Source organism: Salminus brasiliensis, chromosome 22 (genome assembly GCF_030463535.1).
Source record: "Salminus brasiliensis chromosome 22, fSalBra1.hap2, whole genome shotgun sequence".
Taxonomy (NCBI): domain Eukaryota; kingdom Metazoa; phylum Chordata; class Actinopteri; order Characiformes; family Bryconidae; genus Salminus; species Salminus brasiliensis.
In genome coordinates, this window is record NC_132899.1 from 31,814,425 (window position 1) to 31,837,847 (window position 23,423).

Genomic DNA, 23,423 nt, shown 5'->3' on the forward strand with positions numbered 1-23,423 from the left:
AGGGTAGCGGAGAGCCAGGTCTGGCAGTACCTGGACAAAGCAGTGGACAGAATATCACTTCGGTAGATAATAGACTGCGATATTACTCAGGTGTGATGCCCCACAGGTGTGATCGCTCAGGCTGCCGGGGGTTGCTCCAGGGTTAGTTCTTGGTCTTAGCCTAACCCGCCCGTGTTTACATACTCCTCAAACCTTCGAGGAAATGGGATTTTTATATATATATATAAAAAAAGCCTGACACAGCTGCACGTTAGAGAGCTTTATATAAGATCCCACATAGAAATGTACAAAGTGCAGAAGGGCCTCTTAATCAGATGTGCTGCTGACGTTAGGATTAACGGTTCAGTCCGGCGATGGAGCTCACTGGTCTAAAACTGGAGATGCTAGGCTAATCTGGCTAACAAACGCTGGGCTTAGACTGCCACATCGACGATCTCAGCCCGTCTCTCAGATCCCTCCAGATCTTCATTAGTCTGGTAAGAGGATGTGGTTTAGAACATATAGTGCAACTTCCTTCAGTCGAGAAACTCCACAGCACTGAACGCTGGAGGGACTGGACCCACTTTCACCCACCACACCTACAGACTGGGACGTTACTTGGATAATAAGACCCGTACACTACTGAGGGCGGACCCTCACCCCCAATTGGCCAGGCCCGGCTGCCGATGGGATTCGACCCAACAATCCTCTGCTCATAGTGACAGCGCCTTTGTCCGTAGTTCCAGTTTTAGCACAAATCTTCATACATGAATAATACTGGGGCTTGTTAGCAACATTAGCCTAGCATCTCCTGCTGTAAAGTAGATCGGCTGAATTGGAGGTCAGTTACCGGTCATGTTACGTTGATTTTTCAGCTGAAGACGTCCTTTAAGGAGCGGCTAACGTGCTAATGGGAATGGTAAAATGATTTTCATATCTGAACGATCAGTGTGTTAGTGTATCAGCTTTTTTCAGTCGTCCACGATCCCTGCACTCCGAGAGAGCCGCTGAATGCATCTGGTCCTGCTTGGCTTCTGGTCTCGACAGCAGGTCACAGGGCGCTGTCTTAGGCTCGCGACTGCAGGGAGAGCCGCAGCAGCATGTCCGACAGGTGCGATAGCTCAGCCTGCTGGGCCTGCTGCTTGATGTGCTCCAGGGTGCGGACCTGCCACACACACACACACACACACACACACACACACACACACACACACACACACACACACACCAAACAATCAGTAATTGTGAAACACAGCTAGCCAGGCTAAAGTACAGCTTCCAAACATGGTGGAGGTTGTTCCATCAGCAGCTCACAGTGAGAGCTAGCCAGGCTAAAGTACAGCCTCCAAACATGGTGGAGGTAGTTTCATCATCAACAGCTCACAGTGAGAGCTAGCCAGGCTAAAGTACAGCCTCCAAACATGGTGGAGGTAGTTTCATCATCAACAGCTCACAGTGAGAGCTAGCCAGGCTAAAGTACAGCTTCGAAACATGGTGGAGGTAGTTTCATCATCAACAGCTCACAGTGAGAGCTAGCCAGGCTAAAGTACAGCTTCGAAACATGGTGGAGGTAGTTTCATCATCAACAGCTCACAGTGAGGGCTAGCCAGGCTAAAGTACAGCTTCCAAACATGGTGGAGGTAGTTTCATCATCAACAGCTCACAGTGAGAGCTAGCCAGGCTAAAGTACAGCTTCCAAACATGGTGGAGGTAGTTTTTTTATCAACAACTCAATGTGTGTGTGTGTGACTAACCGAAGTGCGTGTATCGCAGTAGCCGTTCTTGTGGCTGAGGTTCCACAGGTTGACGGCCAGCTGGTTGAGTTTGTTGTTGCGCAGATCTCCGTGAGCCAGCAGAACGCTGAACAGGGCAAAAGCGATGGCGCCCTGCCTGCGCACTCCCTGCAAAACACACATACACTCTTCACTGGTGTGCATTCGGGTGTGTGTGTAGTGTTTCAATCGAGTGTAAATGCTGTTGTGCTCTCCGAAACTGCGTGCCCCTCTCACCTCTTCTCGTCCAAGGGTCTTCAGGTGGTCCAGCACCTGACCAATGAGAGTCTCACAGAGCCTGCTGATCTCGGCAACAAACTTGGGGTCTCCTCCGTACAGCGTCTCGTTGGAGTCCACTGGAGGGGAAGCCAGAAGGTTTCATAGTCATCATGGTCAGGTATCAGCTTGTAAGGTCTTGACCCACTGGGACTTGGTTTCGTTGCAGCAGAGAGAGCAAGGCCAATTGTTGCTGCTGATGGCATGCAGCATGACCCGGGATTCGAACCAGCGATCCTCGGGTGATACTGGCAGTGCCACTGTGGAGTGTGTTTGTGTGTGTACCTTTAGGGATGGTGTACAGATAGTTCTCCTGACTCATGGCAGCCAGAAGTGGCAGAGCGCTGACATACACTCGCACTTTAGCATCACTGTTGTCCTCCCAGGTGTAGTCCTGCACCATGTTTAACAGCCCCCTCACCAGATACAGCACGCCCTGCTCAGGGTGGTCCTATGTGCACACACACACACACACATATCAAACTTACCGTTTCTTAAAAGGTGTGTATCGTGCTTGGAAAAATAGCTATGATGGCTACGCCAGGGTTCCGAAAGGACCTACCGGCACCACCAGCAGAGTGGCCAGGAAGCTGTTGATGAAGTCCAGCAGGAAGGCTTCAGAAGAGCGCTGCTTGCCCTCCACGCTGATGGTGCGCGGCACCTCTGGCAGAACGCTGACCGCAGCCTTCAGAAAGGCATCGGCTGAAAGAAAGGGCAAGAAGAAAGCTTGCAGGTAAGGAGCTCCGCCCACCGACCGCAAGATTACGTGTAATTAAAGCAGGGCATTTTGAAGGGCACACTCACCTTGGGAAAGGCACTGATTGGCCAGCGCCACCTGTCCTGACAGCAGGTAGAGGTGGAGGCGGCTGAAGATGCTGGTCAGGGAGGGGATGGTGATGAAGCTATAGGCTGCACATGCCTGTACAGACACAAACAAGCATGAGCAAATGAGCTGAATGACCAGATCAGACAATAAGTACGACCTCTCCCTGAGCTGTGATTGGTTCTAATCTCCTCCTCGTTAGTTCCGAGACCACTTTCTGACTGCGACTGGTCTGTTGCGAGACCTCCTGCTGACCGTGATTGGTTCTAATCTTCTCCTTTTTCGTTCTAAAAGCTTTCTCTGACCGTGATTGGTTCTACTCACCGTTTTCTTTGTGCCGAGACCTTCTTCTGACCGTGATTGGTTCTAATCTCCTCCCTGTCTGTTCTGAGACCTCTGAGACCCCTGATTGTGACTGCTTCCTTGTTTGTTCAGAGACTGCAATTGGTTTTAATCCCCTTGCTTGGTCCCTTGTTTGGTCAGAGGCCACTCTCTGACTGTGATTAGATCTAATCACCTCCTTATTTAATCTCATTCACCCTCCATGAGGACCGCTGGTCACCACTGGAGTAGAAGCTGAGAGACTGACCCTGACAAATGCTGCCGTTTTGCGCGAGTGGCTCCCTCCCATCACCCGCCTCGTTTCCATGGCTAGCTGGTTCACCGTCTGCAGAAAACAGAGCAAAAACACGGTTTCCTCAAATTTCCTTTCCTTCTGCACAATAAGATCCGGGTTTCCGGGACAAGGATTAACGCCAATATCCTGTTTTTATACCAGGAACATGAAACAAATGTGCTACAACAGAAAAACGTAATTAAATGTTAATTAAAATCTGGCTGTTGTACAATATTTAAGTGTCCATAACGGTCTTGTTTATCTCCCTCCCACACACACACAACACACATAAATAAACATGCTGTAAACCCGCCCTTTAGAGCACGCACACACACACACACACACACACACACACACACACACAGATAAGACATACGTGCAGGGTGGGCCCAGGACTTGGGGGCACTCACGTGAATAAGCTGAATGATGACCGGCTCCAAGTTGCAGAATGTGGCTCTGGCCTCCACGCAGAAGCTCAGCTGCTGCTCGAAGTCGCGACCAAACGACACCTGAGCGATCAGTCATAAACACAGCAGTTTATACAACACACACTGCCTCTAGCTATGAGGCATGACTGCAACTGAAAGACACGGAGGGCCACAGCACTGCATGAGTATTAAAAGTATATTTCAAGAGTAAGTGACACCACTCAGGAGTAGAAAAGTAGTAGCCTAGTTTGAGCGGCAGTAGCAGAGTAGTAGCAGAGTTTGAGTGGCAGTAGTGTAGGTTTGAGCGGCAGGAGCATAGTAGGGGCATAGTTTGAGTGGCAGTAGCATAGTTTGAGTGGCAGTAGCGTAGGTTTGAGCGGCAGGAGCATAGTAGGGGCATAGTTTGAGTGGCAGTAGCATAGTTTGAGTGGCAGTAGCGTAGGTTTGAGCGGCAGGAGCATAGTAGGGGCATAGTTTGAGTGGCAGTAGCATAGTTTGAGTGGCAGTAGCGTAGATCTGAGTGGCAGTAGCGTAGATCTGAGTGGCAGTAGAAGCAGAGCTCAAGTGGCAGGGTTTGAGGGGCAGCAGCATGATTGTAGCCTAGTTTAAGGGGCGATAGCGTAGATTTGAGTGACAGTAGCATGGTAGTCGCAGAGTACGAGTGGCAGTAGTGTAGGTTTAAGCAGGAGTAAAAAAGTAGTAGTCTAGTTTGAGTGGCAGTAGAGTAGATTTAAGCGGCAGTAGCATAGTAGGGGCACAGTTTGAGTGGCAGTAGCATAGTTTGAGTGGCAGTAGCGTAGTAGAAGCAGAGCTCAAGTGGCAGGGTTTGAGCGGCAGCAGCATGATTGTAGCCTAGTTTAAGGGGCAGTAGCGTAGATTTGAGTGACAGTAGCATGGTAGTCGCAGAGTTCGAGTGGCAGTAGTGTAGGTTTAAGCAGGAGTAAAAAAGTAGTAGTCTAGTTTGAGTGGCAGTAGAGTAGATTTGAGTGGCAGTAGTAGAGTAGTAGCAGGGTTCGTGTGGCAGTAGTGTAGGTTTAAGCAGGAGTAGAAAAGTAGTAGCCTAGTTTGAGCGGCAGTAGCAGGGTTCGAGTGGCAGTAGGGTAGATTTGAGTGGCAGTAGCACGGTTTAGTCGCAGAGTTCAAGTGGCAGGAGTGTAGGTTTAAGCAGAAGTAGAAAAGTAGTAGCCTAGTTTGAGCGGCAGTAGCGGAGTAGTAGCAGGGTTCAAGTGGCAGTAGTGTAGATTTGAGCAGCAGTAACATAGTAGTAGCCTAGTTTGAGTGGCAGTAGCGTAGATTTGAGTGACAGTAGAATAGAAGTAGCCTAGTTTGAGGAGCAGAGCGCTCTGCAGTACTCACCATGCGGATGAAGCCGTTGATTAGAAGAGCTAGAGACCTCTTCTCGTCCTCCACTGTGAGAGCGCTGAAGTTACAATACACACAAGATCGGAGACACTGAAGCAATTTTAGGCAGGACTGTTGGGACGATATTTAAAAACGTTTCGCAATATTTTGATAGGAAGATAAAATGCACCAGACGCACGGATTTGAAAAACTTTTCAATTAATTTCAATTAAAAAAAATCTAATTACAGTCCTGGTAATTAAAGATGCTGGAAAAATATACAAAAAAAAAACATAGTGCATCACAATAATTCATTATAATCTGATCAAATATTGTTATACTGCCCACCTCTACTTGCAGCACTTACTTGACAGAGTCATGCATGGTCTTGCAGACGTGCAGCAGGGCGTTGAGGATGACGGGGTCGCGGGTCGGCTCCTGCTGGTGCCTAAACACACAACAGCCCTTTCCATTAGGAGGTTGTCTAAGCAATTAATGGGTGCAAGATTCATTGCTACTCCGGGACGTACTTGATGAAGACCTCCATGATGGACTTGCAAACCTCCACTCGTACGCTGTCCTTCTGGAACATGTCCAGGAAGGGCAGGAACTTCTCCTAGAACGTTACAGATCCAATAGAAAGATGATCAGAAAAGAAATAGGAGCTAGAATTCCTTCATTCGGTTCTGCGCTAAGCAGAAGATCAGGGTCCGTTAACGCTCACCATGGAGAAGAGCACAGAGAAGTTGTGGAAATAGGTGAGGATCTTCTTCATCACTGACTGCAACTGAAAGACATGGAGGGCCACAGCACTGCATGAGTATTAATTGCATATTTCAGGAGTAAGTGACACTACTCAGTGGCAGTAGCGTAGATTTGAGTGGCAGTAGCACAGTAGTAGCCTAGTTTAAGGGGCAGTAGCCGAGTTCGAATGGCAGTAGTGTAGGTTTAAGCAGGAGTAGAGTAGAATAGTCTAGTTTGAGTGGCAGTAGCAGAGTAGTAGCCTAGTTTAAGTAATAGTAGCAGAGTTTGAGTGGCGGTAGTCACAAAGTTTGAGTGGCAGTAGCATAGGTTTAAGCAGGAGTAGAAAAGTAGTAGACTAGCTTGAGCGGCAGTAGCAAAGTAGTAGCAGGGTTTGAGTGGCAGTAGTGTAGATTTAAGCAGCAGTAACATAGTAGTAGCCTAGTTTGAGTGGCAGTAGCATGGTAGTCGCGGATTCGAGTGGCAGTAGTGTAGGTTTAAATGACAGGAGCATAGTTGTAACCTATGCTGAGTGGCGGTAGCTTAGATTTCAGCAGCAGTAGCATAGTTTAAATGGCAGTAAAAAAGCAGTAGCAGGGTTTCAGTGGCAGCAGTGTAGGTTTAAGCGGCAGCACAATAGTAGTAGTCTAGTTTGAGGGTCAGTTGCGTAGTAGCAGAGTTTGAGTGGCAGGAGTGTAGGTTTGAGCAGTAGGAGCATAGTAGTAGCATAGTTTGAGTGGCAGTAGCATAGTTTGAGTGGCAGTAGCGTAGGTTTGAGCAGCAGTAGAATAGTAGTAGCTCAGTTTAAGCGGTGGTGGCACAGTAGTAGCATAGTTTGAGTGGCAGTAGCATAGTTTGAGTGGCAGTAGCGTAGGTTTGAGCAGCAGTAGAATAGTAGTAGCTCAGTTTAAGCGGTGGTGGCACAGTAGTAGCATAGTTTGAGTGGCAGTAGCATAGTTTGAGTGGCAGTAGTGTAGGTTTGAGCAGCAGTAGAATAGTAGTAGCATAGTTTGAGTGGCAGTAGTGTAGGTTTGAGCAGCAGTAGAATAGTAGTAGCTCAGTTTGAGTGGCAGTAGTGTAGGTTTGAGCAGCAGTAGAATAGTAGTAGCTCAGTTTGAGTGGCAGTAGTGTAGGTTTGAGCAGCAGTAGAATAGTAGTAGCTCAGTTTGAGTGGCAGTAGTGTAGGTTTGAGCAGCAGTAGAATAGTAGTAGCTCAGTTTGAGTGGCAGTAGTGTAGGTTTGAGCAGCAGTAGAATAGTAGTAGCTCAGTTTAAGCGGTGGTAGCACAGTAGGATCAGAGTTTGAGTGGCAGTAGCGCAGATTTGAGTGCCAGTAGCAGCAGCAGAATAGTTTCAGAGACAGCAGCGTAGTTTGAGAGGCTCACATGTACCTGCGGATACGCATCCTCAAACGCGCGGTCAGGGGTCATGTGCTTGATAATGTCCGCCAGCACGGTGTTGACCTCTCGTTTCTATGATGACAAACGATTATACATTTAAAAATGTTTATATATATATTAACCAACTAGAACACCAAGGTAGTCTGATGACTCACTGTAAAGTGGCGACAGGTGAACTCCACCCAAATTTCAGCACAGTTGATATAATCCTGAAACACACATCCCACAAACACACCCGTCACACACACACACACAACACCATAAAACTGGCCCTGCAGACAGGGGTGTCCCCATCACGAACAGCATCGGGGTGGGGGTGGACTCTGGCGTACCTGCGGACTGCGCACTTTAGTGATGACTTTCCATGCTTCGTTGAGGATGGGCAGCCTCTCGCTCTCTGAAGGGTCAGCACAGGCCAGACTTCGGCCCAAAGAGCCAAACAGGAGGTGCTGAACAAACAGGGGGTATATGTAAGTGTACTGTATCAGACGGTCACTGCCAGTCCAAGTCCAGATTCTGTCCCCCAACAAACTTTCCTCACCTTGGGGAATCCGGCCTCGTCACAGTCCTTGATCATGCCAATGAAGTCCGTAGCTCTGGCTGCCACAAACTCGGGCCGGAAGGCCCACATCACAGAATTGAGCAGGAGAGCACTGTGAGGAAACAGCTTACAGTCATATTACATCTTATGACAACAGTATGGGGAGGGTGGAGACCTGAGCTGCTTTGACAACTGGGTGAGAAGCTGGTCAACAGCAGTGAATACATACTGACTGTGGCCCGAGGAACCAGCGATAGGGTGTCGGGCACCCGAGACGCTCCGACGATGGCTATACCAAGTGGGGAGGGCCTACAGAAGGACTACTGCTGCACATGGACAGAAGCGTTTAATGGAGGTTACGGTGCAGAGCCCCACTGCTGGGCCTGCGTAGCTGCAGAATGGGCAGAGTGCTGACCCCTGCTGACACCTGTCCACCATAAAAAGTGTCAACAATCTGAGCAACCTCTGAGTGATGAAAGAAGATGGCCTGGTTTGATAAGTCTGTCCATCGCATGGAGGTGCTGGAGCTGTGGTCCTATACCACAGTGGCAAATTAGATAAAAGGACTGTTCTATATTATTTATATTATAATATAAAGAGCATTTCTATTGATCTATTCATTATTAAACATTTATAAACAGCCCAAGGTTTGAGATGTCCAGCCCAGAACAAGACAATCTTACTTGTTGCCCAGTTTCTTGCACCTCTCCATCATTTCTGTCAGCAGCACCTGGCAAAGAGAGCGAGAAACACAAGTTATTTGAACTCTCCAGTGTTTGTTTGGAGGAAAAGTTTTTTTTAATAACAATTACTGTTAATATGAGTTATAATCAATTATAGCTGGTTTACTTTAACGCATCATAAAATCACCCCAGACATCCACTAAAAAGCTTAACCAGGCTGTTCGTGCTGTTTAAGGCCAGTGTTGGTTAGCTCTGGCTCTGGAGCGTTTCCCCTTGGTTGGGTTTATTTTGACACGGAAGAGAAGAAATCTGAGTGGCAGTAGCATGGTAGTCGCAGAGTTTGAGTGACAGTGGTGTAGGTTTGAGCAGCAGGAGCATAGTCGTAGCCTATGTTGAGTGGCGGTAGCGTAGATTTCAGCAGCAGTAGCATAGTTTTTTTAGTGGCAGTAGCGGAGGAGTAGCAGAGTTCGAGTGGCAGTAGTGTAGGTTTGAGCGGCAGGAGCATAGTCGCAGCCTATGTTGAGTGGCGGTAGCGTAGATTTCAGCGGCAGTAGCATAGTTTTTTAGTGGCAGTAGCGGAGGAGTAGCAGAGTTCGAGTGGCAGTAGTGTAGGTTTGAGCGGCAGGAGCACAGTCATAACCTAGGTTACTCTTACTCTTAGCACTTTTCAGTCTGGTTAAACATCTGGCCTCCAGAGGGTGCTGTAGATGTGTGTGTGTTTGTGTGTGTGTGTGTGTGTGTGTGTGTGTGTGTGTGTGTGTGTGTGTTTATATTTACATCTGGTGCTCTGTAGGCCACACACTGCAGGATCCAGTGGATGGCGGGGGAGTAGAGTGTGAGGTAGACAGGGATCTCCACCCTCTGGATCACCAGCTGGTTCTGCACCGTGTCGCTGTGAATTTGGCGGAAAGACGCCAGCAGGTCAAAAAAGTTCTTGTTCAGGCTGTCCTTCAGGTGGGGCGCCACCTCCATGCCCACCTGTACCAGAGAAAGAAACGAGGGAAACACAGTTCAAACTCCCACCCATTAAAAACCCCAACAAAAAAAACCCACAATTGCCGCAAGTTGGACCATGGGGTATACCATCGCCCCCCAGCTTTGATCGTATCCTCGAAATAAGAATTTTGCTGGACACTGAACTGACCCTAAACCCCAAACAGCCCAGCCAGCTTTGTCCACTGTGGTAGATAAGAGGCTTGGGCAATAGGTGAGCACCGGGTGAGTCGGGTTTTACATTGGGCAGCCATGGCCTAGAGGTTAGAGAAGAAAGCTTCCAACCGGAAGGTTGCAGGTTTGATTCCCTGGGAGACCGGAATACCCCAAACAATGGCTCAGACACCATTCATTTCCCCTCATACAGACACCCAGCTTAGACCAGAATGAGGACATCTATCGATGAAGGTAAGGGGACTTACCCTGCACAGGTAGGCCCGGGCATACACCGCCACTAAGGGGTCCCCAATCCCACGGATCATAGCCGTAAGCCTCGGCAGAGTCTCCTGAATCCCGCTGAAAGCAAGAGAAAGGTAAGACCTTGTACGAAACAAAGCCTGTAAGCCCAAATACGACTCTCGAGCTCAGAAAAGAGGGAAGTAAGGCACTCACGTCTTGTTGAGGAAGCGATTGCACTTCAGTATGGCGGCCTCCACATATCTAGATCAGGAGTTCAGGAACTCTACAGGCAGCTTGACAGCCTTTCGTGGCTTTGCTTTGTACGTTTCGGCCCAGTCTGCTGTCTGAATGAGGTGCGTTTTGGGTTTCCGGGACAAGGGGACTTTAGATTAAGAGAGGTTTACGTTTACATAGAAATGAATTACACTGCTGGACAGGACTGAGCAAAATCAGGGTAGGGTCTAATCAGGTTTCATGTGCGGATACAGCCGAGGAATGAGCTCTCTGATGGACGCGATCTTGAAGAACCAGTTGAGGCACGTCTCTTTGGCCGTGTCGTTCACGTCGTCCACAGAGAAGGAGTCTAAAGGGGAGTGAAGAACATTTTTAATGATTCGGTTTCAGGAATTTACTTATTGATGCCCATGAAGCTGAAAGACTATTCAATATGTCGGGCTACTGCTGGATGAGCGTCACCTTACCTGGGAGGGGACGAGGATCTGAACACATGGACCAGATGCGCTCGTAGACCAGGCGGCCTGTCGGAACGAGAGGTATTACCAATTAGCTCGCACGGCTCGTACCGAAGTCTGTAGCAGTGTTCAGGTGTTCAGGTGTTCGGCTCTTACCAAAGGTATCGAGGATGTCGGTGATGAGGACGAACTTGCTTGGGTAGAACTGAATCACGGAGGTGTCCGACAGCAGCTTGGAGCACTGAAAATGATAAACGTTCAAAGAAGAAATCTGAGCTTCAGTTCTAATGAAGTAAATCTGGCCCCTCAGGGACCCCCGGGGGAAATGTACAAAGCATGTCTTCATAATATAGTCTCCTCTCCATGTGGAATGGCTGCTTCTAAAAGTGGGTCAGGTCTGAGTAACCTGGACAGAGCAGCCGCCCCCTGCACCCCATCTTCCATCAGGATGGACAGGAGGTCCTGATGTAGGTCGGCTGCCCACCGGCCACCCATATCCGCCGCCTTACGAGCACACTGTGCAACCGGACGGAGGGACAACCGGACATCTGGCTGGCTGGGAGTTCGGTTCTAGATATCAGAACCTCAGTAAACCCTAAAAAAGCTGTAAAATCCCCACCACAGAGTAAAAATCAAGCTCTGGGTGGAATTGTGGATGGAGGAGGAGGAGGAGGAAGAGGACATCCTCAGAATTCTTCAGCATAACCTCAAACCTTTAGCATAACAGATGGTTAAAGCTTAGACACTACTGGGTTCTCAAACAGGGCAATGATCCCAAACACACATGGGAGGGGGGGGGGTCATGGAACAGATTAAGCAGGCTAATTGTAGGTGTTTCCCGAAGTCCTGACCTCAACCCTATAAAAAATATGTGGACGGTGCTTAAAAGTCCAGTCTGAATCAGGAATCAAACACATTTAATTGAACTCTGCCAGAAAGAGAGGTCAAATATCCAACCAGGATTCTGCCAGAAGCTTGTTGGGGGGCTACTGAAAGCATCTGGTCAAATATTAGGTGTGCTGTATGGATATTTTTGATGGATATTCGGTATGCATAATTCAGAAAACCTCTAAAATATCAGAAAATAACCTGCAAACCTTTTTATTTCCGTATTAAAAGAAGTTCTACACACTTGGGGACAGTCTGAGTCCAGTGTTTTTAGCAATGTTTGCCTAGCATCTCCTATTATGAACTAAAGAGGCTTGAGTCAGATGCTCACGGACCTGCCTTGGTCCCAAGAGGGGGGAGTGTCTTGGTGTTGTAACACCTGTTGGTGTTACAGGAATGGATGGAATATTGAAGGTGGAGGACCGGGTTAGAGCACCGGGCTGTTGACGACGGGATTGTTGGTGTTAGATACCCGGACTCAGCAAGCTGCCACCGTTAGCAGGCTAAAGACTCTCCACAAGGGGGTGCAATTAGTGCTGTAATAGCTGCAATGACGAATGCATCAGCGAGGCACTAGGCAAATCTACAGCAAACAAATGCTTACTGACCTGGATGACGATTTTGAGGGCTTTAACTTTCTGGTCTGAAGCCCAGGCCTCCTTCAGTGACTGGTTAAGCTCCTCAATCCGGTTCACGTAGTCCTGCTGAGAGAGGTTCAGCAGCTCCCTCTGAGAGCCCTGCCACACACACACACACACACACACACACACACACACACACACACACACACAGTTGAAAATACATTCAAACATTCAGACATTTAAAAACTAGAGTCAGTTCAGCGACAGACTCACTTCCTCCAAGTCATCCAGCTCCTCCAGACGAGTGCGCACCTTCTCCGAGACAGCAGAGCTGGGGCTGGAGGCTTTGCCTTTACAGGGAAAGTTCGAATTATTAAGACTTCAGTGCAACATGACACACAGACATGAACGCTAACCTCGTTTCACAATTCCTCCTTGGATTAAACGAAGGTGACTTCATATAATATGCGCATTACCGACGCCTCTTCTACAGACACCGGAATCATCAGTGAGGGCCAGTCAGTGTTGTACAGTGAATCTCTACAGGAACTCGACGACCTGGCAACCCGAGACTGAGGTAGAGCCCCGCTGTGACACACAGTAAGCCTCCCTGCAACTGTATAACTTAATAAAACAACCTGTATACCCAATTGACAAAAGTATTGGGACACCTACTCCTCATTCATTGATTTTCCTGAAATCAAGGGTATTAAAAGGAGCAGATCCTGCTTTTGTTGGAGTCTTTACTGTCCAGGGAAGAAGGCTTTCGACTAGAGTTTGGAGGAGGAGCCGTGAGGCGTAGCTGTGAGGATTCGATGGCATTCAGTGACGAGAGCGTTAGTGAGGTGATGATCACCACACCAACCATCTGCTCTAGGAAATCCTATTCTACTGGCAGTACTTCTTCTCTACAAGGACACATCTGTGTCAGCAATGGGTGCAACTCAAAGTAGCTGAATGCATGCATTAGAAGGGGTGTCCACAAACATTTGGACATATAGTCCACTCAACTGTGATAAGACCGCACCAGCTGCTGAGCATGGCAGTGGGAGCATCATACTCTGGGGCGGAATAATGAAGGTGGAGGATCGGGTTAGAGCACCGGGCTGCTGATGATAGGGTTTTGGGTTTGTACCCGGGCTTAGCAAGCTGCCACTGTTGGGCCCTGTTCAGCTCTGGGCTTGTGACTACCACCACAGTGCGTTGGACGAGGCCAAATTCCACCCATGCGGTCTTCTTATATGGTTGTCTTCTTGAAACCTGGACAGAACTGGGTCTTCCCACAGGACAATTAGCCCAAACACACAAAGGTGGTTGTGTCTCAAGCCTGTCGATCTAACTGTGAGGCCACAGTGACGAACCGTGGTGTAGTGACAACAACGTAAACGACTCAGCCCGGTTTCTAAAGCTTTTGTTTTCTGGCAGAAGTCGGGCTCTAAATCTATGGGCGAATCGGATTACGTACAGTCTCGCTGCGGTGGCCAGGTGCGCAAACAGCAGTTTAATGAACAAAACTAGCATTTTTAATAATTTTTATACTATATTTTATATTAAAAACAAAACAACTTCTGAAAGCCGTAGTGCGGAAATGCCTGCACTGAGAACTTGACTTACTTTTGTCAGAGCCCATGAAGAGGTTCTGCAAGGACAGAAAAGAAAGAGTTAATTAGTTAATATTACTTTTCTCATAATAATAATCATCATCATCATCATTACCATCATCTTTCATCAATCAGTTAATAACTGATGCTCCTCATTTCTGACTTATTCCTTATTCTTCATAACTGCACTGCCTTTCATCTGCCTTCAAATGCATATTCTTTACGTTTATTCTGTGTGTTGTTATTATTGGATTGTATTAATGTGTTGTATTGTGCAACAGCTATTGGCTGCTAAATTTCCTTTGAAAGCAAGAAAGTGAGTATGTATACATCTATCTATGCGGCCGTCTGTCTGTCTGTCTATCCATCTATTGGTATATCTGTCTATATATCTGTCTGTCTGTCTGTCTCTGTCTATCTATCTATCCATTTATCTGTCTATCCGTCTGTCTGTCTATCCATCTATCGGTATATCTGTCTACATATCTGTCTATATATCTGTCTGTCTGTCTGTCTATCTATCTGTATATCTGTCCGTCTGTCTGTCTATCCATCTATCGGTATATCTGTCTACATATCTGTCTATATATCTGTCTGTCTGTCTGTCTATCTATCTATCTATCTGTATATCTGTCCGTCTGTCTGTCTATCCATCTATTGGTATATCTGTCTATATATCTGTCTGTCTGTCTGTCTGTCTATCTATCTATCTATCCGTCTGTCTGTCTCTGTCTATCTATCTATCCATTTATCTGTCTATCCATCTATCGGTATATCTGTCTACATATCCGTCTGTGTGTCTGTCAATCAGTATATCTGTCTGTCTGTCTGTCTATCCGTCCATCTGTCTATCCATCTATCGGTATATCTGTCTATATATCAGTCTGTCTGTCTGTCTATCTATCGGTATATCTGTCTACATATCTGTCCGTCTGTCTGTCTATCCATCTATTGGTATATCTGTCTATATATCTGTCTGTCTGTCTATCTATCTATCTGTCTGTCTGTCTGTCTCTGTCTATCTATCTATCCATCTATCGGTATATCTGTCTACATATCTGTATATCTGTCTGTCTGTCTGTCTTTCTATCTATCTATCCGTCTGTCTGTCTTTCCATCTGTCTATCTATCTATCCGTCTATCTCTGTCTATCTATCTATCTGTCTGTCTATCTATCCGTCTGTCTGTCTATCCATCTATCGGTATATCTGTCTACATATCTATCTATATATCTGTCTGTCTGTCTGTCTGTCTATCCATCTATCCATTTATCCATTTATCTGTCTATCCGTCTGTCTATCCATCTATTGGTGTATCTGTCTATATATCTGTCTATCTGTCTGTCTGTCTGTCTGTCTCTGTCTATCTATCTATCCATTTATCTGTCTATCCATTTATCGGTATATCCGTCTACATATCTGTCTATCTGTCTGTCTATCTATCTATCGGTATATCTGTCTATCTGTCTGTCTATCTATCTATCGGTATATCTGTCTGTCTGTCTTTGTCTATCTATCTATCCATTTATCTATCTATCTGTCTGTATATCTATCGGTATATCTGTCTCTCTGTCTGTCTGTCTGTCTATCTATCTAGCTTGGCGTCAGCTCAGAGCCTCGCTGTGAACGTGACGCAGCAACAGCGGCAGACGGCTCCCGGATCATCAGGTGAGGAGTGAGTTAGTTAATCTGTCAGAAGAGGATGAGCTAAACTCTTCAACTCTTTTCCACGCTGCCAAAACCACCCGGATTGGTCGTAGTTGTGCAACGACAGAGATATTTTACTACACTATCTCCATTCTGGAAGATCTTTACTCCCCGTCTTTACTCTGGAATTCCGCCTGATTAGGACCTCGACTATAGTGGAAACTGTTCTACCAGCGAGAGAACCACACTCCTTTCTTAGGTCCTAAACCGGCTCGGATTACATGTGATGTTTCCCGTCTCATAACAGACCATCAGTGACATGCTTTACATGTGTCGAGGTGTCAATGTTGCTTACTATAGAGAGTTTCTCTGTGGTGGTGAACCTGGACAGGATCTCTCCACGCTTGGCTGTCCACGGCTCAAAGTCCGCACCCACCTCTTCCTCGTTTTCCTTCCGCTTCCTGCCCAGCTCCTGAACAAGCAGAGAGAATGACTTGCTACAGCGCGTTAAAAGAGACAATCCTGAGAGTTCTGAGAAGTTCTGTGGCTTTTAAACCCATTAATAGTGGAGGGATATGTCATAAAATAGTCCCCGAAGCAGATAAAACGGCTGTATTTACACGCCTGGTCCCTTTCCCCACCTCAGACAGACCTACCACTGCAGAGCTGCTGTGAGAAAGGGCGGGAGCCTCACTGGCTGAAGCCGCAGCAAAGAGGGACAGGGGGTCCGTTCCCTCCAGCATGGAGCTCAGAGGGTCCATGGCCACGGAGCTGGAGGAAGAAGAGGATGAGGACGTGCTGCCTTTGCGGCCTCCCCGTCGCGACCTGGAATCCGTCACCTGTGGGGGGGAGAGGGAGATGCATATGGAGATGTGAGGGGCGAGTGGCTTTGGCGATACAGCGCTACACATTAGTGCCGGAGCGGTGGGAAGCGAAGCAGACGGTCTACTGGTCTAATGACTGTAATTGAGCGGCTTTTTTAAGAGACCGGACTCTTCAAGAGCAACAAATCCAGAGTCTTTCGACAGCTGAACCCTTTTAGCCCCAGTCCTGAACGCCAAACCGCTCATTAATTTATCATCAGTCTTCACTACAGACCAGCTCTGAGGGCCAGCCGGTCCTCCTCCACCCAGCACTTAAAGAGCGTAGCTCAGTGTTCGATGGATGTTGCTATGGTATCTCAGGTGTCTGCCAGCGCGTTGCCAGGCGTTTGCTGTGGTATCCTTTATATGCTGATGGTGTACCAGCCTGCTGGAGACAAAAGAGGGGTGCATGAAGATCTGCCATTCACCTCTAAGGGAACGAGTCCTGAGGCCTGCGAATTTACCATTTGCTGTGTCATCATATTTACCCCCTAGCAACCACTAAGCAACTACACAAACCGCCCATAACAAGCTAGCAGCATCCTATCACCACCATAGCAACAACCTAGCAGCATCATCATATTAACCCCCTAGCAACCACTAAGCAACTGCACAAACCGCCCCTAACAAGCTAGCAGCATCCTAACACCACCATAGCAACAACCTAGCAGCATCATCATCATCACAGCATCATCACCCTAGCAAACACTAAGCAACTGCATCAAAAACACCTTGCAACGAGTTGTCAAACAGTTTCACCGTAGTGACTACCTAGCAGCATCTTAGCAACACCATAGCAATGATCGAGCAGCATCATCATTATATTAACCCCCTAGCAACCACTGAGCAACTGCATAGCAACCACCTCACAACCTTTTATCAAAATCAGTTTCACCATAGTGACCACCTAGCAGCATTCTAGCAACACCACAGCAACAACCTAGCAGCAATATCATATCAACCCCCTCGCAACTGCAAAAAAAACACCTTGCAACCAGTAATCAAACAGTTTCACCGTAGTGACCACCTAGCAGCATCCTAGCAACACCATACCAACAACCTAGCATCATTATCATCATATCATCCCCCTAGCAACCAAAAACAGTGTACCACAGTGACCACCTAGCAGCTTCCTAGCAACATCATAGCAACAATCTAACATCATCATCATAATAATCATCATAATTATCATATTAACCCCCAAGCATCCACTAAGCAACTGCCTAACAAGCACCTAGCAACACCATAGCAACGACGACCACCACCCAAGCATCACCACTACACCAAGTGCCACATAGGAACACCCTGGCGACCGCCTGGAAGCGGCAACAGCTTAAGCTGTTGGACGACTCGGCAGCTCCTTCCAGAACTGTACTTTTCTCCAGAAGAACCGAGTGCTGAGGTGATGCTCGGCTGCTGCACTAGAATATCTACACTGACATTTAATTAATTAATTAATTAATTAATTAATTAATAAATGCAACAAAAAAAACACTAATAAATATTAGATCTCACTGTAACGCTGATTAATGCTAATTTCATAAAGGCACTGTCAGCACCCACAGACTCTCCTCTTACTGTAATGGGCTTGAGGGGATGGTAGTCTCCCAACTCCACAGGTGCTGCCTCCACTCGGCCCCTCTGCAGCTCCGCGCCGTATTTCCGCACACGGGCATGCCTGGAAAACACACAGGCAGGATTATTAAAATAATAATTATTATTAATAATAATAATAATATATAATTATTATATATAATAATATAAAGTGTTCATTTTTAATCGATCACCAGAGAAAAGCTAGGCAAGAGGCCAGAAAACAGGTCAGAACCACCTTAAGTTCCTATTGCAATGGTCCGTTCCACCTTAAATGGTGCACCGTTAACTTTCACACTATTTAAGGTAGACCACAAAATTCACCATAAAGGCCAGCTTAGCCCCTGCCCATTTAATCTGGTCCACTAATCTAATTTTTATTTTATTATTATTATTAAGGTGGAAGGGAAAGGGAAATCTTCCAAGATTAAAAAATAATAATAATAAATAAATAAATAAATAAATAAATAAAAATAATAATAATAATAAAAGGAAATAAAGGAAAATGATGAAGTTAAGCCTCGTCCTGTAATCTGCAGATCCGTGTTTACTCAGCTGGAGTTTGCTGGAGTTTGCTGGTCCACCTTAAATGGCGCAGTAATCACAGTCTACTGACTGTCAAAGCGTCATGAAGAAATTGGGGCATTTAAGGTGGACTGAAAAGTCAAGAGAGACCTAGTGCTGTTCTCCGATTTACCGGCGGATTATCGAAGTTTCCGACCCATAACATCCCTTAAATCCTGTTCCAGTGTTTTATTCCTGGAAAGGTGTTAAATTATAGACAGCTGCAAGCACGAGCTCCCCACTGTGGCTTTTAAGGTGGACAGGAGAAAATGACCGAACAGCTAAAAAGCTGGCAAATGTTTGTTTGTGCTAAAGTGCATGAGTACATCCCCAACACAGACTGGAGGCTTCTTAAAAGCACTCAGTAAAACCTGCTGGAGACAAAACAGAAGATTAAAAATGAAGAGATTTCTCACCACTGAACAGAAGCCATCTTCAAACCAGGGTCATGTGAGCAACGCGGAAGTTTACAAGACGACGAGACGACCTTTCAAAATAAAAGCCTCAAAAGAGATGAGCTTAAAAACTCTCTGATTTCTATGAAATAATTGCATTGTTATTTGACCGAATTTCTTTCTTTAAACTACTGTCATTATTTACATTTATCTATGTTAAATAATCACTTAGACATCGAGGCGTTAATTTAAACGTTTTAGTTGGTTTCAAAAAGTTCACATTCACACCTGCCACTGGAGAAAAAAATCTGTAAAAGCTTCATTTGAAAATTTTGAAGACTGCTCAAAGTAAATCAGGTAAAAGCCTGAGTTGAAAACACTTGTCAGAAGTGGGATTTGAACCCATGCCTCCATTTGGAGACCAGAAACCTCCAGCTTCTGAGAAGGTTTATCAACCTTGAGTCTGGCACCTTAGACCGCTCGGCCATTCTGACAAAAAGAATGACCCCTTCTTTCAGACTTTGATACATAGATAACTGTTAATAAACCTTGAATGGAACAAACTGATCCTTCTAAGGATGTTTTCAAGCTTATTCAACATACTATTAAGAAAATGCTCATATGAAAAATTGTGTCAGAAGTGGGATTTGAACCCATGCCTCCATTTGGAGACCTGAAACCTCTAGAGATTCATCAATCTTGAGTCTGGCGCTTTAGACCGCTCGGCCATTCTGACATAAAAACTCACCACTTCTTTCAGACTTTGATACATAGATAACTGTTATTAAACCTTGAATGGAACAAACTGATCCTTCTAAGGATGTTTTCAAGCTTACTCAACATACTATTAAGAAAATGCTCATATGAAAAATTGTGTCAGAAGTGGGATTTGAACCCATGCCGCCATTTGGAGACCAGAAACCTCTAGCTTCGGAGAAGATTCATCAACCTTGAGTCTGGCGCCTTAGACCGCTCGGCCATTCTGACATAAAAGCTCACCCCTTCTTTCAGACTTTGATACAGAGATATTTCTGATAACACATTGAAATTGAAAAAACTATTCCTTATAAAGACGTTTTCAAGACTACTCGAAGTAAATCAGGTAAAAGCCTGATTTGAAAACGCTTGTCAGAAGTGGGATCTGAACCCACGCCTACATTTGGGTACCAGAAACCTCCAGCTTGTGAGAAGATTCATCAATCTTGAGTCTGGCGCCTTAGACCGCTCGGCCATTCTGACATAAAGACTGACTCCTTCTTTCAGACTTTGATACATATATAACTGTTATTAAACCATGAATGGAACAAACTGATCCTTCTAAGGATGTTTTCAAGCTTATTCAACATACAATTTAGAAAATGCTCATGTGAAAAAGTGTGCCAGAAGTGGGATTTGAACCCACGCCTCCATTTGGAGACCAGAAACCTCCAGCTTAGGAGAAGATTCATCAACCTTGAGTCTGGCACCTTAGACCACTCGGACATTCTGACATAAAGGCTCACCCCTTCTTTCAGACATTGATACAGAGATATTTCTGATAACACATTCACATTGAAAAAACTATTCCTTTTAAAGACGTTTTCAAGACTACTCGAAGTAAATCAGGTAAAAGCCTGATTTGAAAAAGCTTGTCAGAAGTGGGATTTGAACCCACGCCTCCATTTGGAGACCAGAAACCTCCAGCTTCTGAGAAGGTACATCAACCTTGAGCCTGGCGCCTTAGACCGCTCGGCCATTCTGACATAAAGACTGACCACTTCTTTCAGACTTTGATACATGGATAACTGTTATTAAACCTTGAATGTAACAAACTGATCCTTCTAAGGATGTTTTCAAGCTTACTCAACATACAATTAAGAAAATGCTCATATGAAAAATTGTGTCAGAAGTGGGATTTGAACCCACGCCTCCATTTGGAGACCAGAAACCTCCAGCTTCTGAGAAGATTCATCAATCTTGAGTCTGGCGCCTTAGACCGCTCGGCCATTCTGACGTAAAGAATGACCCCTTCTTTCAGTCATTGATACATAGATAACTATTATTAAACTTTGAATGGAAAAACTGATCCTTCCAAGGATGTTTTCAAGCTTACTCAACATACAATTTAGAAAATGCTCATGTTAAAAAGTTTGTCAGAAGAGGGATTTGAACCCACGCCTCCATTTGGAGACCAGAAACCTCCAGCTTCTGAGAAGGTACATCAACCTTGAGTCTGGCGCCTTAGACCGCTCGGCCATTCTGACGTAAAGAATGGCTCCTTCTTTCAGTCTTTGATACATGGATAACTATTATTAAACCATGAATGGAAAAACTGATCCTTCTAAGGATGTTTTCAAGCTTACTCAACATACAATTTAGAAAATGCTCATGTTAAAAAGTTTGTCAGAAGTGGGATTTGAACCCAGGCCTCCATTTGGAGACCAGAAACCTCCAGCTTCTGAAAAGGTACATCAACCTTGAGGCTGGCGCCTTAGACCGCTCGGCCATTCTGACGTAAAGTCTTGCCTCTTCTTTCAGACTTTGATACAGAGATATTTCTGATAACACATTCACATTGAAAAAACTACTCCTTTTAAAGACGTTTTCAAGACTACTCTAAGTAAATCAGGTAAAAGCCTGATTTGAAAATGCTTGTCAGAAGAGGGATTTGAACCCACGCCTCCATTTGGAGACCAGAAACCTCCAGCTTGTGAGAAGATTCATCAATCTTGAGTCTGGCGCCTTAGACCGCTCGGCCATTCTGACGTAAAGAATGACACCTTCTTTCAGTCTTTGATACATGGATAACTGTTATTAAACCATGAATGGAAAAACTGATCCTTCTAAGGATGTTTTCAAGCTTACTCAACATACAATTTAGAAAATGCTCATATGAAAAATTGTGTCAGAAGTGGGATTTGAACCCACGCCTCCATTTGGAGACCAGAAACCTCCAGCTTCTAAAAAGGTACATCAACCTTGAGTATGGCGCCTTAGACCGCTCGGCCATTCTGACATAAAGACTTGCCTCTTCTTTCAGACTTTGATACAGAGATATTTCTGATAACACATTCACATTGAAAAAACTATTCCTTTTAAAGACGTTTTCAAGACTACTCGAAGTAAATCAGGTAAAAGCCTGATTTGAAAATGCTTGTCAGAAGTGGGATTTGAACCCACGCCTCCATTCGGGGACCAGAAACCTCCACCTTCTGAGAAGGTACATTAACCTTGAGTCTGGCGCCTTAGACCGCTCGGCCATTCTGACATAAAAACTGACCACTTCTTTCAGACTTTGATACATAGATAACTGTTATTAAACCTTGAATGGAACAAACTGATCCTTCTAAGGATGTTTTCAAGCTTACTCAACATACAACTTAGAAAATGCTCATGTTAAAAAGTTTGTCAGAAGTGGGATTTGAACCCACGCCTCCATTTGGAGACCAGAAACCTCCAGCTTCTGAGAAGGTACATCAACCTTGAGTCTGGCGCCTTAGACCGCTCGGCCATTCTGACGTAAAGCCTTGCCTCTTCTTTCAGACTTTGATACAGAGATATTTCTGATAACACATTGAAATTGAAAAAACTATTCCTTTTAAAGACGTTTTCAAGACTACTCGAAGTAAATCAGGTAAAAGCCTGATTTGAAAATGCTTGTCCGAAGTGGGATCTGAACCCACGCCTCCATTTGGAAACCAGAAACCTCCAGCTTGTGAGAAGATTCATCAATCTTGAGTCTGGCGCTTTAGACCGCTCGGCCATTCTGACATAAAAACTGACCACTTCTTTCAGACTTTGATACATAGATAACTGTTATTAAACCTTGAATGGAACAAACTGATCCTTCTAAGGATGTTTTCAAGCTTACTCAACATACAATTTAGAAAATGCTCATATGAAAAATTGTGTCAGAATTGTGATTTGAACCCACGCCTCCATTTGGAGACCAGACACCTCCAGCTTGTGAGAAGAGTCATCAATCTTGAGTCTGGCGCCTTAGACCGCTCGGCCATTCTGACATAAAGACTTGCCTCTTCTTTCAGACTTTGATACAGAGATATTTCTGATAACACATTGAAATTGAAAAAACTATTCCTTTTAAAGACGTTTTCAAGACTACTCGAAGTAAATCAGGTAAAAGCCTGATTTGAAAACGCCTGTAAGAAGTGGGATTTGAACCCACGCCTCCATTTGGAGACCAGAAACCTCCAGCTTGTGAGAAGATTCATCAATCTTGAGTCTGGCGCCTTAGACCGCTCGGCCATTCTGACGTAAAGAATGAACCCTTCTTTCAGTCTTTGATACATGGATAACTATTATTAAACCATGAATGGAAAAACTGATCCTTCTAAGGATGTTTTCAAGCTTACTCAACATACAATTTAGAAAATGCTCATGTTAAAAAGTTTGTCAGAAGTGGGATTTGAACCCACGCCTCCATTTGGAGACCAAAAACCTCCAGCTTCTGAGAAGGTACATCAACCTTGAGTCTGGCGGCTTAGACCGCTCGGCCATTTTGACATAAAGAACGGCCCCTTCTTTCAGTCTTTGATACATGGATAACTATTATTAAACCATGAATGGAAAAACTGATCCTTCTAAGGATGTTTTCAAGCTTACTCAACAT

At 45.5% G+C, this 23,423-nt stretch overlaps 1 protein-coding gene and 12 non-coding genes across 13 annotated transcripts; all 13 read right to left on the minus strand.

Moving 5' to 3' along the window:
* Window positions 1–246: 246 nt before the first annotated feature.
* On the minus strand, window positions 247–18,865 carry vps35l (VPS35 endosomal protein sorting factor like). The gene is made up of 30 exons (XM_072667475.1): window positions 18,836–18,865; window positions 17,841–17,940; window positions 16,056–16,238; window positions 15,755–15,871; window positions 13,767–13,791; window positions 12,426–12,502; window positions 12,180–12,308; window positions 10,840–10,924; window positions 10,693–10,749; window positions 10,478–10,574; window positions 10,205–10,252; window positions 10,015–10,108; window positions 9,377–9,577; window positions 8,600–8,646; window positions 7,917–8,028; window positions 7,708–7,824; window positions 7,531–7,584; window positions 7,367–7,447; window positions 5,960–6,022; window positions 5,766–5,851; window positions 5,603–5,683; window positions 5,251–5,314; window positions 3,877–3,975; window positions 3,440–3,517; window positions 2,832–2,946; window positions 2,590–2,729; window positions 2,313–2,478; window positions 1,989–2,107; window positions 1,734–1,880; window positions 247–1,144 (listed from the first exon to the last, which is right to left on the minus strand). The coding sequence occupies exons 1-30, from the start codon at window positions 18,850–18,852 to the stop codon at window positions 1,046–1,048; spliced, it is 2,898 nt and encodes a 965-aa protein (XP_072523576.1). The 5' UTR covers window positions 18,853–18,865; the 3' UTR covers window positions 247–1,045.
* Window positions 18,866–19,195: 330 nt separating this feature from the next.
* On the minus strand, window positions 19,196–19,308 carry trnal-caa (transfer RNA leucine (anticodon CAA)). Its single transcript has 2 exons — window positions 19,271–19,308; window positions 19,196–19,241 (listed from the first exon to the last, which is right to left on the minus strand). It is a non-coding gene; the product is annotated as a tRNA-Leu (tRNA).
* A 380-nt stretch (window positions 19,309–19,688) lies between these two features.
* Window positions 19,689–19,801, minus strand: trnal-caa (transfer RNA leucine (anticodon CAA)). The gene is made up of 2 exons: window positions 19,764–19,801; window positions 19,689–19,734 (listed from the first exon to the last, which is right to left on the minus strand). It is a non-coding gene; the product is annotated as a tRNA-Leu (tRNA).
* A 390-nt stretch (window positions 19,802–20,191) lies between these two features.
* On the minus strand, window positions 20,192–20,304 carry trnal-caa (transfer RNA leucine (anticodon CAA)). Its single transcript has 2 exons — window positions 20,267–20,304; window positions 20,192–20,237 (listed from the first exon to the last, which is right to left on the minus strand). It is a non-coding gene; the product is annotated as a tRNA-Leu (tRNA).
* Window positions 20,305–20,443: 139 nt separating this feature from the next.
* On the minus strand, window positions 20,444–20,556 carry trnal-caa (transfer RNA leucine (anticodon CAA)). The gene is made up of 2 exons: window positions 20,519–20,556; window positions 20,444–20,489 (listed from the first exon to the last, which is right to left on the minus strand). It is a non-coding gene; the product is annotated as a tRNA-Leu (tRNA).
* Window positions 20,557–20,694: 138 nt separating this feature from the next.
* trnal-caa (transfer RNA leucine (anticodon CAA)) lies at window positions 20,695–20,807 on the minus strand. Its single transcript has 2 exons — window positions 20,770–20,807; window positions 20,695–20,740 (listed from the first exon to the last, which is right to left on the minus strand). It is a non-coding gene; the product is annotated as a tRNA-Leu (tRNA).
* Window positions 20,808–20,944: 137 nt separating this feature from the next.
* On the minus strand, window positions 20,945–21,057 carry trnal-caa (transfer RNA leucine (anticodon CAA)). The gene is made up of 2 exons: window positions 21,020–21,057; window positions 20,945–20,990 (listed from the first exon to the last, which is right to left on the minus strand). It is a non-coding gene; the product is annotated as a tRNA-Leu (tRNA).
* A 137-nt stretch (window positions 21,058–21,194) lies between these two features.
* Window positions 21,195–21,307, minus strand: trnal-caa (transfer RNA leucine (anticodon CAA)). Its single transcript has 2 exons — window positions 21,270–21,307; window positions 21,195–21,240 (listed from the first exon to the last, which is right to left on the minus strand). It is a non-coding gene; the product is annotated as a tRNA-Leu (tRNA).
* Window positions 21,308–21,446: 139 nt separating this feature from the next.
* Window positions 21,447–21,559, minus strand: trnal-caa (transfer RNA leucine (anticodon CAA)). The gene is made up of 2 exons: window positions 21,522–21,559; window positions 21,447–21,492 (listed from the first exon to the last, which is right to left on the minus strand). It is a non-coding gene; the product is annotated as a tRNA-Leu (tRNA).
* Window positions 21,560–21,696: 137 nt separating this feature from the next.
* On the minus strand, window positions 21,697–21,809 carry trnal-caa (transfer RNA leucine (anticodon CAA)). Its single transcript has 2 exons — window positions 21,772–21,809; window positions 21,697–21,742 (listed from the first exon to the last, which is right to left on the minus strand). It is a non-coding gene; the product is annotated as a tRNA-Leu (tRNA).
* A 139-nt stretch (window positions 21,810–21,948) lies between these two features.
* On the minus strand, window positions 21,949–22,061 carry trnal-caa (transfer RNA leucine (anticodon CAA)). The gene is made up of 2 exons: window positions 22,024–22,061; window positions 21,949–21,994 (listed from the first exon to the last, which is right to left on the minus strand). It is a non-coding gene; the product is annotated as a tRNA-Leu (tRNA).
* Window positions 22,062–22,199: 138 nt separating this feature from the next.
* trnal-caa (transfer RNA leucine (anticodon CAA)) lies at window positions 22,200–22,312 on the minus strand. The gene is made up of 2 exons: window positions 22,275–22,312; window positions 22,200–22,245 (listed from the first exon to the last, which is right to left on the minus strand). It is a non-coding gene; the product is annotated as a tRNA-Leu (tRNA).
* A 642-nt stretch (window positions 22,313–22,954) lies between these two features.
* Window positions 22,955–23,067, minus strand: trnal-caa (transfer RNA leucine (anticodon CAA)). Its single transcript has 2 exons — window positions 23,030–23,067; window positions 22,955–23,000 (listed from the first exon to the last, which is right to left on the minus strand). It is a non-coding gene; the product is annotated as a tRNA-Leu (tRNA).
* Window positions 23,068–23,423: the final 356 nt, after the last annotated feature.

Bases quoted from the DNA above. Each gene is read 5' to 3' on its own strand.
- vps35l (XM_072667475.1), bottom strand. The intron at 5,852-5,959 runs GTGAGCGTTAAC...GTAACGTTCTAG, and splicing joins TCTCTGTGCTCTTCTCCATG to GAGAAGTTCCTGCCCTTCCT. The intron at 2,947-3,439 runs GTCAGTCTCTCA...GTGTCTGTACAG, and splicing joins AAACGGCAGCATTTGTCAGG to GCATGTGCAGCCTATAGCTT.